Consider the following 14,724-nt stretch of genomic DNA (forward strand, 5'->3'; position numbering starts at 1 on the left):
GTATATTTTTACAAATGTATTTTCCAGAAAAAACCTGATTACACTTTTTATTTCATTTCATTTGATGAATGTTCATTATTCCATCTGTTTGAATATCAATTACTGTTGCTGAACGGCCTTTCAACATCAGTTGATAATAGATTATTTATAGGCATCTTGATGCTCCTATACAACTCCAATCTCCAATGCCCGGTTTCACCCAAGGATAGTATATAGCTATATTATTCTTGGGTATATTTTATATTCTATATACTATTCTTGGGTTTCACCGAGCTCGGAAAAGACATCTGAACTATCTAAGCCGGTTACGCTCAACAATATTGATCAAGGAACAAATTATCGATAGTGACTATCCCCGTAGAGATCATATTGTTCCAGTGCAATAGTTGTGAACCGTATCTAAGTTGACCATGTTGAAATGTCCTGATGAAGCTTGATGGAACCGGGCATAAACATATTTACAATTTACTCCAAACACTTCGATAACGTGATGCACGTGATGATCGAGTTGAAGAATAATAATGAGAATAATAATTCGGGAGATGTAAAGAGAAACAAAAATAATGTAATGAGTTGAATGAAACTGAAATGGCATAAAATTAGACAGCATCATATATAATGGTTCTAAATCTAATCGTTTTACTTGTACAACTAATAGTATTAGATCTTCAGAAACATGATAGTGTTATACGCAATAGTTTATCAATCATCATCTTCAACTCACCAGTGAAATTCCTTCAAGATGAATTCACAAATGAACGGGTGGAAATGCTACATGTGTTGCATACTGCATACCCTTCCCCTGATAGTAAACTTTTCCTCTGTATTCCTACCCTTTTTAACCTATAAATTTAATTTGAATTCATATCCTTCCATGTTAATGATTTCATCAATCGAGTTGATGTGAGCTTGTAAGGATTATCATGTATATCTATCATTCTTATCCTAAGGACAGTATTATGGAAAGATTCATATGTTTGAGAAAATGAAACGGTGAAACGAGAATAATTAATTCCATCAAAACCTGAGACTTTGAACTTTATAAGAACACTTGCAAACTGCCAACCGTGGACACGTTCTCCTTGCTGAGTTTTATAATAAATAATTTATATAAATCAACATTCTAATTGAATTGATTTATTTTACCTAATAGCAATTTATCCTCGTTGAATATTGAGATCAATACTCTGAAGTCATTTGAATTGGTTCCCTACTGTGTCTGCCCGGAGCAGTAGAAATCTAACATTGAAAGCCACAGGTATTTTAAGCAGTCGTTCTAACCAGACACATTTTCAACCTTGAGCAAAATTGATATAAATTGCCATGTGCCTGCTCGTACAAGTAAAACGTTGTTTAATTCCAGAGATTGAATTGATTATTAGTTCAAGAAGCAGGTGAGAGAGGTCTCCCATCGAGCTATTATGTTATTATGGTAATGTTAATAATCGAATGAGGGATTACATTCATGTGCAAAAAGTCCTGAAGACTGGAGCTCGTCATTTCAATCCTGCGATCCAAATTTCATATTTTTAAAATGATCCCCAGATGAATTAATGAGCGAGTTAAGAATTATTGGCGGAAAGTATTTGAGAGACTTTGATTCTTTGTACTTCAACATGACTGTCTGAGACTACAGGATTATACAGTAGAATGGATCAACACTTTTTGTTTGTGATTGCATTCATGACCTCTGTATTGATATTCGATATGTGAAATATTGGGTTGAATTTCATAACACATATAATAATTATAGAATTTCCATCATGATACCAGATTAAGGTTTTGTCTATTCCATCATATGCTAAAATCATTATAAAATAAAACAAACAAATGTAAATTTCCAATATGTCAATGATATATCCTAGTTACCTGTTGAGTAGCTAGGTTTCCAGGGCCCCTTCCAAAAGTGGCGCCCAAACCATCTGTCAGACCCCTCTTCTGAAAAATACCAAAGATGCCAACAATATTTGAATATGTTTATCCTATATGACTATGATTTGAAAAAATATGTTCATAATTCACAAATAAATTCATTGACATTTAACTAGAAAATGTTCCGAAATGAATGGATTCAGCAATTTAAAACTTCTGAATACAAACAGTTGAAATACGTGAATCAATATTTACTTGTCATGAATAAGATACATTGGGAAAGAGAATATATATCTCGAAAAATAATTATGTAGAAGATTATTAACAGTGTAAATGAACTTTCATTTTTCTGAGTAGTTGTGAAGTCTTTCTATTCATTAACTTTCAACTTCTATGTATTCCCGTGAATACATTAGTAAAAAGCAGCAACATAATTCAAATACAGATTTGTTGTACATGACTCTCAAATTAGTACTGTTTATAAGAACAAATTAATAATAATATTGTTTGGGTAAGAGTTTCAGGCTACTTCAACAGGCTACTTCAAGGGGCATCGAAATCACACCCCAAATGTTAAGAGCCCACTTGATAAGCAGTTGTTACTTCTAGTACAAAGTTTTGATGCATTTCATAACTGAGGATATCATTTAGGTAACTTCAATTACCTTAAAATGTCCAATCATCATCATTCTCATCATCCAGGAACAAATCTGGAATCAATCACCCTCAGCCAGTGGTGTAATAGGACATAATTTTTTTTTTGTAGCCTTATCAGCCATATTATATTTTTCATACTGTGGAAACCAAGAAAATATGATATAGGGGGGAGAGAATAGAGTAATGATATTATAGTTATTAAAGCTAGATAATGAGTGGTCTAGTGCGAAGGGACTAAGATAGCACTTCAAACTTTGAAGCTAATTCTGTTACTTTTTACCATCTAGTTGATAATTGTTTATTTAGTTCCATGCATGTAATTGAAAAGTGTGACTGATATAAATAGTAGTTCATAATATTATCTTTGAACAATGCTCTAGCAGGTTTTTCTACAGTACTCCAAAATTTCCAAGCTCTGATCAACGGGCGTGGTTTCCACCTTGAACAGGGAAACACATCCCCCCATATTCAGGAAAATGGTTCCCCCTCCAAAAATATTTGAGCACTCAAGTAAAAATAATGAAAACTTGAAAATAATTGTGAATTCAGTTCAAACGAAGCCTATGATGTTGAAGTTTGTTTAAAAATTGTTTTGGAGCCAAAATAATAGCATGCTAGCATGCATCTAATATCCATGGCTGCCACTAAATTATTATTTTTTTGCAACATTTAATGACTTAGAAATTCTATTCCATTCCATTCTATTTGATGTAAGGGAGAATAATAAGTGGCCTACGGAACACAACACAATGAACTTGAATGGAATATGAGTTTTCAAGTGGTGATTGCATGAAATCGCAGCAATTTGAAGGTATGTTTTCAAAAATTTCCAGACCCTCCTTTGGTGGGGGTTTCTGGATACGCCACTGCCCTCAGCAAAAACGGACAATTATCATACAATCATAAATTACCCTACATCCATTCCCTTCGCGAAATTCCTTCACCATAACTCAGTCCATTGGAACTTCTGATCGATCCGCGTCAACCAATGAGGGCCGGTTGACAATATTTTTGTAATTGAATGGAAACGGCACTAGCTCACAGATTCGGTTCAACGACCCGTCGAATCAGGTTCTTCCCATCGCTGAACGGGAGGCAAATGTTCGGAATCTGTCAGCCAGCAAACAAACGGATGATCAGGCAGGAGCTGTTTCTCTTAATGAGAGCCAAGAAGCAAGAACTGCACGCATTGTGGTAATCGTGTCTCCTTGTCTCCCCCACACTTCAAAAGGCAGCGGCCGATGCATCTGATTGGCCCCGATTCGCCCAGCCAGTTTATAGGACACATCGATCTTCAGTGGCTCACTGGCTTCGGGGCAACTCTCCAACTTCACTCACATTCACTTACAACTGTCAGCATTGTTTCAGTTGCAACCCACTCATGTTAGTCATGAGAATATACTGACAGAAGTAAATCTATCCAACTAAACTGAGATTCAAATCAATCTGTCAGCATTGTCGATATGAGAGGCATTGATGTTATTTACGAGAATTACTGACAGAAGTGAATCTCACTATACAGCCCTCACAGCGACTCACTCTTCTTTCGTTCATTGAAAAAAAAATTGTAATGGCACAATTAATAATGGAAAGTCAAGTGATAAAATATAATTTAGACATGGATCCAAAACATTATAGCTTTTCAAGGATGAAACGACTGTTTGTCTATTTTTACTTGCTTGACCTTGATTTCCTTCCCTTTCAATTCGTAAACCTGTTTTTCTACTTCGTTAAATACATCCGAAGCTCCAATTGATCTGTCAAATTATGATAAACAGAATGAATAGAAATATTATGTAAAACAGATCAATTATTACTGCAGTTTGGCGGAAATACTGCATGACCAGATAACTTATTTATGCACTTGATTGACATTGATATTTCACATACAATCGTTGTGTTATATTCATAGTATTGTTTGAGGTAGGCAAAATAATGGAGTCGCTTTCTCACTTGGATTTATTGAACTCATCCTTTGGTGAATCTGCCATTGCAGTATCCCTTAGGCTGCTCACATAGTTGACTTGCTAATTTTGACATATATTGATTGCTATTTACACATGAGTGAGAAGTGATACCAACTTCCATAAAAAACTCATAATACAATTATGAAATATTCTTATAATGATAGTATTTCATATCTCAATCAGATCTCAATTGTGGAGTATAACATGAATCAGTCTAAGTCTAGTTATAATTATCTTCACATTGGAAAATGCAGATATTGAAGAGTTGGAATGGAGCAACTATTTCAGTGCTTGAATTACATTCCGAATCTTTCTCATTCGAGAATTGATTGATTATTCACAAATCTTTGATCATTGATTTTCATATTGATTCCTGTCCTGAAATACACGGATCACAACCAAGTCGAATAGAACCGACGTGGTCCCATTAGAGAAAGAGAATTTCCAGCGTAAACAGTCCCATATAATACATGTTCACTATTTTTGCTCTGACCAAATACAACACTATATCAAAATCCATTGTGGCCAACAGCTATTGTTGCGGAATAAACAGCCAATTGGGATCTGGTCTGAGGTTTGCAACGTGGGACTCACCAGAATGGTGAGACTGGGGCCATTTACCCAATCACCGACCGGGGAATTCAGGTGGCCTCGGGTCTGCACAACAGTCTCTCAATTCCAGCTATCATGCAGGCTGCGGATAACAGGGATAGGGAAGAGATATAGGAAGGATAGAGGGAATAGGCACAGAAAAGCCGCGCTGCATAGGAAATTAAGCGGCCAGCAAAAACTGCCCACTGGGGCCTAATAACATCCATGGCAACCTCATCATCCTCCGAAAATATGACGCGCAAGGTTTAAAAATACAAAGGCACTGACCGATGCTGAATTGATCTTATGAAGTATATCGACATGTTTGGTTTTTGCGCGTCCAATTGTCCTGTATAAGAGTTCCCTGTTCCCTGTCATTTGTCTCACTGGACACGGCTAATCTAACTCAAACTAAACCAAATAGGTTTAAATGTATTTGACAACCAGCTCAGAGAGATTTTGAGATATAGTATCTGTTGAAGTAATTTGTAGGGTACTATGTAGCTACTATTTGTAATGTTAAATCTCATCGATCTATCTCCTTCTAACTAATTCCTTCTAGTTTGAAGTGACTGATTGCTTTTTTGGAAGAAGCATATTGAGAATGTATTGCCTCCAAGAACTTTGTCAACAATCAACTTACTTTGTATGTTGATGCAATTGTTTCGATTCTTCTTCTTTTTCTTATTCTACTGTTTTTTTTCGGTTTCTAGTTTAAGAATTAAGAATTAGGAGTAGAGCTTTCCTTTCATTTGAGGGTATTCTTGATATGTTATCCAACAAAACTTCCATTTCAGAGTTTATCTTATTACTTCTTTAAGCTTACTATTGTAGGTACTATTTTACTCCACACTCTCACATCACAAGATCACCATCCTATTACCTACTCTAGTCTCAATTTAAGTGGTAGACAGCATTGACATCTTATCAGATTTCGGATCCTGGTTCAAAAGTTCAGATCTTACTTATATTTTTTTCAAAATAAAAACATCATAGACAAGATAATGTCAGCCATCAACAAATTCAGGACCTCCAACCTTCTATTTATTTATTCAGCTGTATTAAAGTCTATTTGGTTATCACAGGGCTTCTCTCTTTACATCCAAAATGCCTCTGAATGTGGTTTGACATTAGAAATCTCACCCACCAAATCATCATAGGTGGGAAAAAGTCAGCAACACCGCCTATTTTTAGTGATTGGGTTGTAGTCAATTCAATTTAGCTAAGAAAAATTCCGACTCCTGAATATGTTCATATAACATACCCTTGATCTCAGTTTAACATTCCAAATCTGAAAGCGATCATAAAATGTCAGCATCAAATATATGCCGGACCAACGCCCTGTATTCCGTTATTCCGCTTCAACATTTGAACGAATGTACATGATGTGAACTGAGAAATGTTTGGGCAGCCGCTTGATAGAGATCTGCAACCGGGACCGCCGCCTCGCCTTGAGGAGATTTGTGTGTCGGGTGTCCAAGTGTCCAATTATTGGGCGATTGTGCAAGGGAGACTCCGGAGCGGCTGGCTCGCCTTCACTCGGTTGTCAGTCGCCTTGGACCATCACCGCGGGGACTGAGTGAGCGCCGGCTGCGTCCCTACAGCACGTCACGCGCTCGGACCTTGACGCGCGGTTTTTCGTTGCCCGCTTCCGCGATGCTCGCTACTGTTACCGCCCACTTCAAATGTCACTTCCTACATGATTAGAGGATCACATGTCAGGTGTTTGGCACGTTTGTTTGGAGATCAAATTCTCACTTGCTCAGTATACCAGATTATAGTAGAATCGAGTGGAGACGAGTAGATAATGATGTATAGTAGAGTAGAGAAGTATGGAATTGAATAGAGTGGAGTTCAGTACATAGTATCATAGAGGAAAGATAGCATGAGAAGATATGTCATAGTATAAGACGTTCATGTTTCAAATTTCAGGCATGCTGATTACTGTCGACTACTGTCTATTATCACTGTTCTGGCCGGGTGAGAATGTAAGAACGACACAGTATGAGATACTCATAGCTTCACGAGAGACCAGCGTCACATAGCTTCACAAAAAAGAACTACTAAGACTATCGGCTAACCATGGTATATCTTCTTATGCTATCTTTTCTCTATGGTAGTATGAAGTAATAGGTAGACTACTAGTATAGGAAATATTTAAAGGGAGAGTACATTAGAGTAAAATAGACTAGAGAAGACTTGAGTAGAGAATAGTACCAGAAAAAATTAGGAGTATTGAGGGGACTAATGATGTGTGACTTTTCTATTTATTGATTTTTGAATTTTTCAAACGAACAATTCACTCAAGATTCTTGACGATGACCATATAACCACATTGAGAGCAAACCCAAACAGAAGATTAAAATAATAACATCAAATTCTAAAACGAAATTCTGATAAAAACATAAATAAATTTAGCATTGACATCTCTAGAAGGTTTTCTAAATCCGGAAACAAGTTTTAAGTCGGTGCTCTGATGAATCATATCTCTGGTTTAATATGATAGATTCATGAAACTGTCACTTCTTGATTGATTGTAATATTATTCAAAGTTCGAGTAACTTAGAACTGACTTGTTCACAATGAATAGATTTGAGAATTAAGATGTTCACAAAGTATACTATAAAAAGGAAAATTTGAAATAACAATGTTATTTTTAAAAATAAATATGAGGTTCTCATATTAAGTTACAATAAATTAGAAAAATCTTCACCGATTTAAATTATTTCAAAGTATCAGTAGATATTACCTTAGACATTGAATAGAGAGAGACCTGTCTTGGACTTGCCATAGTATCTACAGTTATAATAAATATAGATTGATACTATCCCTTACCTCTTCAGTCCTTACCTTAGTTTTAATTGTGTATTCTGAATAAATCATCTCAGTTCAATAAGTTGATGTGTTTCATAACAAAACAAATACAGTAATTAGTATCCGCTTTAATGACTTTATTCTTGATGATAGGTGGGAGATGTAGATATTTCAAGGTCCGTCCCGGTCGTGAATCTCTCCGTCATTTAAGAACGGTTGGTTATATTCATTTCCGTCATGCTTGAGATAGCCAAACGAGTGTCATAAATCGTAATAATAACAAAGACTCGGTGCTGCAAAGAGGGAATTTGATAACAGAGTTTGTGCGCCCAGTTGACATGCATTTAACCAGTTCACTCTCAACTAATTTTACGAGCTCAAGATTGAGATATCCAACTAGCTGACTTCTGACAACTGCTTATGCCTCCCAATCGGTCTAAGAGAATGGTCAGGATTAATAAATGATCAGCTTTCAGCAAGATTTATTAGATGATCATACGTCCAGACTTATTCTCGACTAGTTTTAACAAGCGCTTTTCATTTTGAAAGTTTAACAGACTTGCAAGCTCCAAGATCGTAATGAAGAGATAGGCTGCATTGCCCTAATTTTAGCGGCAATTATGCTAACAAATCATGTCTCTCATGAATTATGGTCGTACAGGTCCGCGATCGCCTTATAAATAAAGCGGAAGTCGCTACATTATCCAGAAAAATGAGGTTTGCTGATTGGAACTTTGTTCTTATTCCGACAGAAATGTCAGTATTGATAGCTCTCAACAAAATGAACTTGAAACATTACTCAAATGTTATGGTTAATTTAGATGCGCAATATCATCAAACTTTCATGCCGATCAAGGAGGTGAAACATTGAATCTAGACTTTCACATTTACTTTTTATCTGAATAATAAAATAAATCAACAATCACTAGCACAAAATAAAGTATTCAACTGGACAATTATTCCCTTTTTATTGAGAAACTTATATGATATTGAATTGTTATTCAGGATAAGTGGAATATATTACCTTCCATCTGTATCGATAAATCGTAAAACAAATCGACATTATTTACTATCTATGTATTCACCTAGACGAAACTCAACAACTGATAATGTGTGTGTTTTTTATAATATCTATCACTTGGAAATTAATATAATACAAGAAAATGTCTTGACAGCACTGAAAAGGGACCATTGGTTGTAGTAGGATCAAGACCAGATAGTATAGTTCTCAGTTCTAGATTCAGTTATCAATGAATATGAATTTCAAATCAGTTTAAGCAGCCTACAGGTATAGCCGTGCCCACAAACTTCCTACAGTTAAAGTGGTTGTGGCTAGACATAATTATTAATATCTATGAAATAAAAATCAGGTCATAGCCTAATACTTCTGAGCGTGTGTGGCTGTTAACTCTGATCTATCATAGATAAATAGATATTTGTATGCAGTCAAGATCTTCACCAATGATCGATATTATCAACTTCTGGCTTCATAGTAAATTTGTATCGGAATAACATTGCAGTCAGCTCGTTGGAGAACAACATTTTCTCCAAATTTCTCATATTATATCCTTTCCCAGTGCCTTATCATTAGGGAGGTCATTTAATGAGGTCATAATCGGATAAATGTTTTGTCTACATTGACTAGATAATTTTTACTATAATCTTCTACTATAGTAATCTTTTACTATATTTCTAGGTTGATCATACTTGAATGTTTCAAGATACAAATCAAGATTCTCGTGCACATATTTTCCCATAAAGTATTCTTCTTAGAAGAAGAGTATGATACTAGGCTACAGAATGTATTATATGGACTCTCTATACTGATACTACAGTATTATGTGGACTCTCAACAACTGTCAAGTAATTCTGTAAGCACCTGACTAAATAAATTTTGATTCTCATTCTATTTATAATCATCATAAATTGAAAAAAGAAAACTATATAAATCACGTGATTGATGATTGAATAGAGAGGATACCAATCACTAGCATATCAAACCTCCAAGCGCGCTCAAATGTACTCCAGGATTGAGGAAATAGAAAGGATGTAGTGCAGAAGTGACTGCGAGTATTTGCAAATAAGTAGGCTCAAACTTAGTTAGCCTCTTCCAGATTCTGTATCAGAAACTGGATGCTCTGCAAAATGTCAGTGTAATTAAAGCGGCCGATGACAGGTCGCCTATGTAGCCGCTTTCAGATGCCAATAAAGCTGTTCTTCAGTTGAGGTAAACATACATGCAATTAAAACCGTTCCCTTCCTTTGCAGTAAGTCATTTATAATCCACAATTCCCGAAGATTATCGAAGAGCAAGCAATCCTTGATGTGGGAAAAATAAGAGTACCGTAGTACTCCCTATATAGGAAACCAGAAATACGTTAGCTTTATCAGAACATTAAAAATACATCTATAATTAATTACGCTATCACCATCAGATAATAAATTTATAGAAACATGTGAAAAGGCAAAGGTAAGATGAAAAATAGAGGATCACGCGAAAGGAGTACCCGTTTGACAGGTTGGCCGCAGCTTAATGGGTGAAAATATTTGTGGGAAAATACAGCGATCTGAGAGAATCTGACAAAATTTTATTGGATTATACTCTTATATTTCTTTTTCTTGACAGATCGAGAGTCTCGTTATCGCGTCCAAAGGAATGGGAGACGAGTAAGAAAAATTCAGCTGAAAAAACATGTTTACACGCTAATTTGGAGCTTTCTCTCCGACAGACGAAAAATAATCAAGCTACTGCGATATTTTCAAAGGATCAGAGACACCTTTTACTGTGGAAAATGCGAAGTGGCGATTGGACGTAAGTGGAGTGGTTGAGTGGACACTGCCATAATAAAAATGTCCCATCTCTGTTTCTGGTTGGTAATCTTCAAATTTCGGGCCGATAAAAGGTTATTATGGTAATTAATCTAGGAAAGGTCGGCCGCTTCAGTTGCCCAATACATTTGAGCGGCGATGATCTGATCGATTAAGAGACAAGGTGCTTAAATTGACGACGTTTCTCAGGCGACCAAACGCATTTTTCCAGCCAACAAATAAAACCAGACGTTTCTCAGTCGACTAATTATGTTCTATCCACTCTTCTCATATCTTGTTTGGGGATAATGGGATGTACATTCGGATCTGGAAAGGCTTAACGGCTTAGTGCGAAAATACTGTCATCCATTCCAAGCATTATTCAAATTTCTCAAAATTGTTTATGAATCTTATTGGATCAACTGCATGAATACGAATATTGGAAGAATACTTCTGTGTTTCTAACACGTCGTATATACTTCAATACGTATTATCCTTCCAAGTACCGTACTGATTGATTTGATTGATTGGTGTACTCACTTGTAGCGTTTGTAATCACATGTACATCTACTTACATCTTTTCACACAGCTTTACGTAAATGCTCTGCAAATACATTTTCCTAATACAGTTCATTTTCATGTTACCGATTGAAAAGCTATGAGAGTTATACTGTAATTACTAAACTCTGTGGAGTGAAAAATTATATCTTATCCACCTAACCTTTACTTAGTCTATCAATAATATAGTAGTAACATAGTTGCTACAACCAATTTGTTGATTACTATGTCATCTTTATCCCTTCCTCTCTCCAAATTAAGTTCTAAATGAAGGCAGCAAATCAATTGATCAATCAATCAATCAATCTCCACAATACAGTATCTGTCACAAATACACAAATTTGTCAAACTTCAAATTGATATCATCATTTTGAGAATGAGTTGAAATTATTTACAAATCGGGAAAGAGTAGGCCTAGTCGTTTCTATTGGGATAAAGTAAACCACTCGACAGTTTCTGCCATCTAGTGGAAGCCTGGAAATAATTACAGTGTAATAATTATTATTGACAATCATGAGAGTTTGAGAAAGTAGGTGTATTTATTTTCTACCATTTTGGTTGATGGAAAAGCCTAGTTATGCTCGTAAAACTGTTGTGAAATAGAATAACAGCATTGAACATCTGTAGCCTATCATTTCCTTAATCTGATGTCATTGAATTGAATTAAGAATTCATTAACATTACAAGAATGTCATTAATATTGAATTTAGAATTATTCAATATCAAACCATGTCATCATCCGCATTTGAAAGAATTATTTCTGATAACAGTGATACAGCAATTGCGTTTTGTTGTTTCTCTCCAACCCGGTGAACGGGAGAAGTCCGCTAGTACAGGGGAACCAGGGACTTAGCAGGACATCGACCGATTTCTTCTTATTTATCTTTCCTTTCTCTTTTTCTTCTCCTTCTGCTCCTCGTCCTTCTTCTTCTTCTTCTTGCGATTTGCTCCCAGAGAAATCTGATAAAAAAGCAGTTTTTCTAGTTTCCTGACTCCTTTTGCACCGGCTAAGACGCGAACTGGACTACCCTTTGGGAGTGAGGCGAGGTCAGACTCCCAGGGCACTTGATGTCCACTCGCATAGGGCAAAGGGCATCTTCTTCAATAAATGATCTTCCCAGCTCTGTCCCTACACTAACTTTTTCAAAGCACTTGTTTGCAATATATTATATCGTCTGCATTTCATGTTTTGTACAAATATTGTTTGATGTATTCAGATTCATACGTCATTATTTTTTTACAAAACGCATGATGAACATGATTAGACAAAATATAAGGTTCACCTAATGTAGAGTTTGTACATAAGAACTATAATTGGTTATAATGCTTGCAAGGAGTATGGTATGCAATAAGCAGTACACGTTGCAGTGTTGAACAAGCAAATATTGTATAATTTTATAATACTGTATAATAAATTATAATATTGTATGTGATGCATTCTTCTTTTCGATGATTTTGGGAAGTGGCTTTTCTCGTAGTAAAACTGTCTCTAAATGTCAGATTGAATAAGTGCCGTGTTATCTTTTTCCCCGCTAACATGCCTTGGAACAAGCCTGAATCCATAGGACCTATTATTTTTGTCATTTGTTTATATGATGATATAACGAATATCTCTTTTTTATAGTTATTGAATTAACAAAATAGAGGAACTCACCTTTGTGAAGGCCTTGGCTGTTTTGCTGGTCTACAGAGTTCATTTTTGACTGGAAAAAAGAGAAATAAATTAGGATATATCAATACTGAATGAGTTTAAGATAGAATTATAGTACCCTTCATCAGTTTAAGATAATAGTGAAGAATATGGGTTCAAGATTATTACATTATTTTTATGCATTGCTGCTAAGTAAAAAAATCAGAGCTAATTCATGCATTTTTTGTAGAAAAACAATTTTGACTGTTAGAGAATTATTTTACTTAGTGATAATGCTCTAGTTTTCAAGAAAAGGCTTGTTTGATCATGCACATGTTTTTAAGATCCAAGTCAGTTTTCATTCTTGATTTCTTGCACGGTGAATATAATACGAATATTGAAGACTATTTATAACAGCATTGACATGAAGAAATATAATTATCAATGGTACTCTCAGTTCATTCAAAAATTGTGCTTCACAAAATAATACTTCACTCTCTGTGTTGTCCAACGATGAAAACAATTCTCCATTGCAATTCATATTATATAAAATCAGTCTAATGGAGTGTAATGGAATTTTAATATTGAATGGATGATATCTTACCTCGTATTCTTGTTTGGCCATCGATTGTCTCGTCCAACTGTATTCGACATCTTTTCCGTGGGCACCACATTGCTGCAACATACAAAAATGGTAAACTTCATTAAAAATAAAGTTCCGAATAGAATTCTATTCATGTAAAAATCCTTATGCACAGCAGAAAATAGTATTTGTAAGTTGGGAAAATATTATCATATCAACAATTTGTTTAGAAACTAGTTTGTCATCATCCAGGCACAATCGTAAATTTTATAAAATTAGATAAGCGCCGTGCAATTGGAAGGATGTCTACTTGGACAGTTCTAGATGTACAAGCACAGTTAGGAGCTTCAAGACCCAGTGTTTCGGAATCCACCTAAAAATGAGGGCTCATTTCATTGAAATGAAGGTGTCATCATCATTCTCCACATTACCCACATTTATCATTTAGTCATCTTAGTTGACAATAAAGGAAAAACACTGTCTAAGGTTAGATGGCAATAGTACCTAATCCTCATAAAAAATTGATTTCTGACTGTCAGCATCTGTGAAGTTAACCGTGGTGGTAATCGAACAAAGAAAACTTTTGATTGAGGGTTGAGAAAGGGTGGCACTTCGATTGATAAGAGCAGAGTGCATAAGATCATGGCGAGGGGGTGATTGTGGGTGGTTTGCTGGAATGGTATGGGGGGGGGGTTGGTAGCGCAGCATGCAATAGTTACGAAGTTGTTGGGTGGGGTGAGTTGGGGGGGCTGTCTGGTTACCATAGCAACCGGGGGCAAGGTCACATAGACGCCCTCCAGACTCAAAACAACATGCGAAAAACTTGGCCAATACTTATTTTCTCTCGATTCATTCGACTGCAGTTTTCCCACACCCCACTCATCGTTCGTCTTTCTCTGGCGTCACGTTTGCAGATTGCACATTCGGAAAGATCTGCATCATTTTCTGTAACGGTATCTGAAGGGTGTGCAGTTTTAAATAAGTATACTTGTGATTCGGAGTTTTTCACTGATGAATTTTACCAATTCCAGCAGGAATGATGGAAACATGGTAACGTGTGAGGAACTATGCAAAACTGGAAAATTTTCAGAAACAAAAAAATCTTCTTGATAGCAAAGATTTATTTAGCAAGAGAGTATTTATCTCTTGAATTCTTCTGAATTACATAACTTTAAGAAAAAATACCGATAAAACAACTATTTAAAAGATTCACGTATGCAACAGTAAAAATATTTGGTCTGACA

General features: G+C 35.7%; 1 protein-coding gene across 9 annotated transcripts in view; it reads right to left on the bottom strand.

The window, feature by feature from the left end:
• Positions 1 to 14,724, bottom strand: part of LOC111054079 (zinc finger protein rotund) — a 266,315-nt gene that overhangs the window by 99,268 nt on the left and 152,323 nt on the right. For all 9 annotated transcript variants that reach the window (XM_039435481.1, XM_039435524.1, XM_039435533.1 and 6 more), the window contains exons 3-5: positions 13,502 to 13,573; positions 12,922 to 12,970; positions 1,870 to 1,938 (exon numbers count right to left, since the gene is read on the bottom strand). In XM_039435481.1, coding sequence (XP_039291415.1) covers positions 1,870 to 1,938; positions 12,922 to 12,970; positions 13,502 to 13,573 — 190 coding nt within the window. The remainder of the gene's footprint in view (positions 1 to 1,869; positions 1,939 to 12,921; positions 12,971 to 13,501; positions 13,574 to 14,724) is intronic.

Source organism: Nilaparvata lugens, chromosome 1, assembly GCF_014356525.2.
Source record: "Nilaparvata lugens isolate BPH chromosome 1, ASM1435652v1, whole genome shotgun sequence".
Classification (NCBI taxonomy): domain Eukaryota; kingdom Metazoa; phylum Arthropoda; class Insecta; order Hemiptera; family Delphacidae; genus Nilaparvata; species Nilaparvata lugens.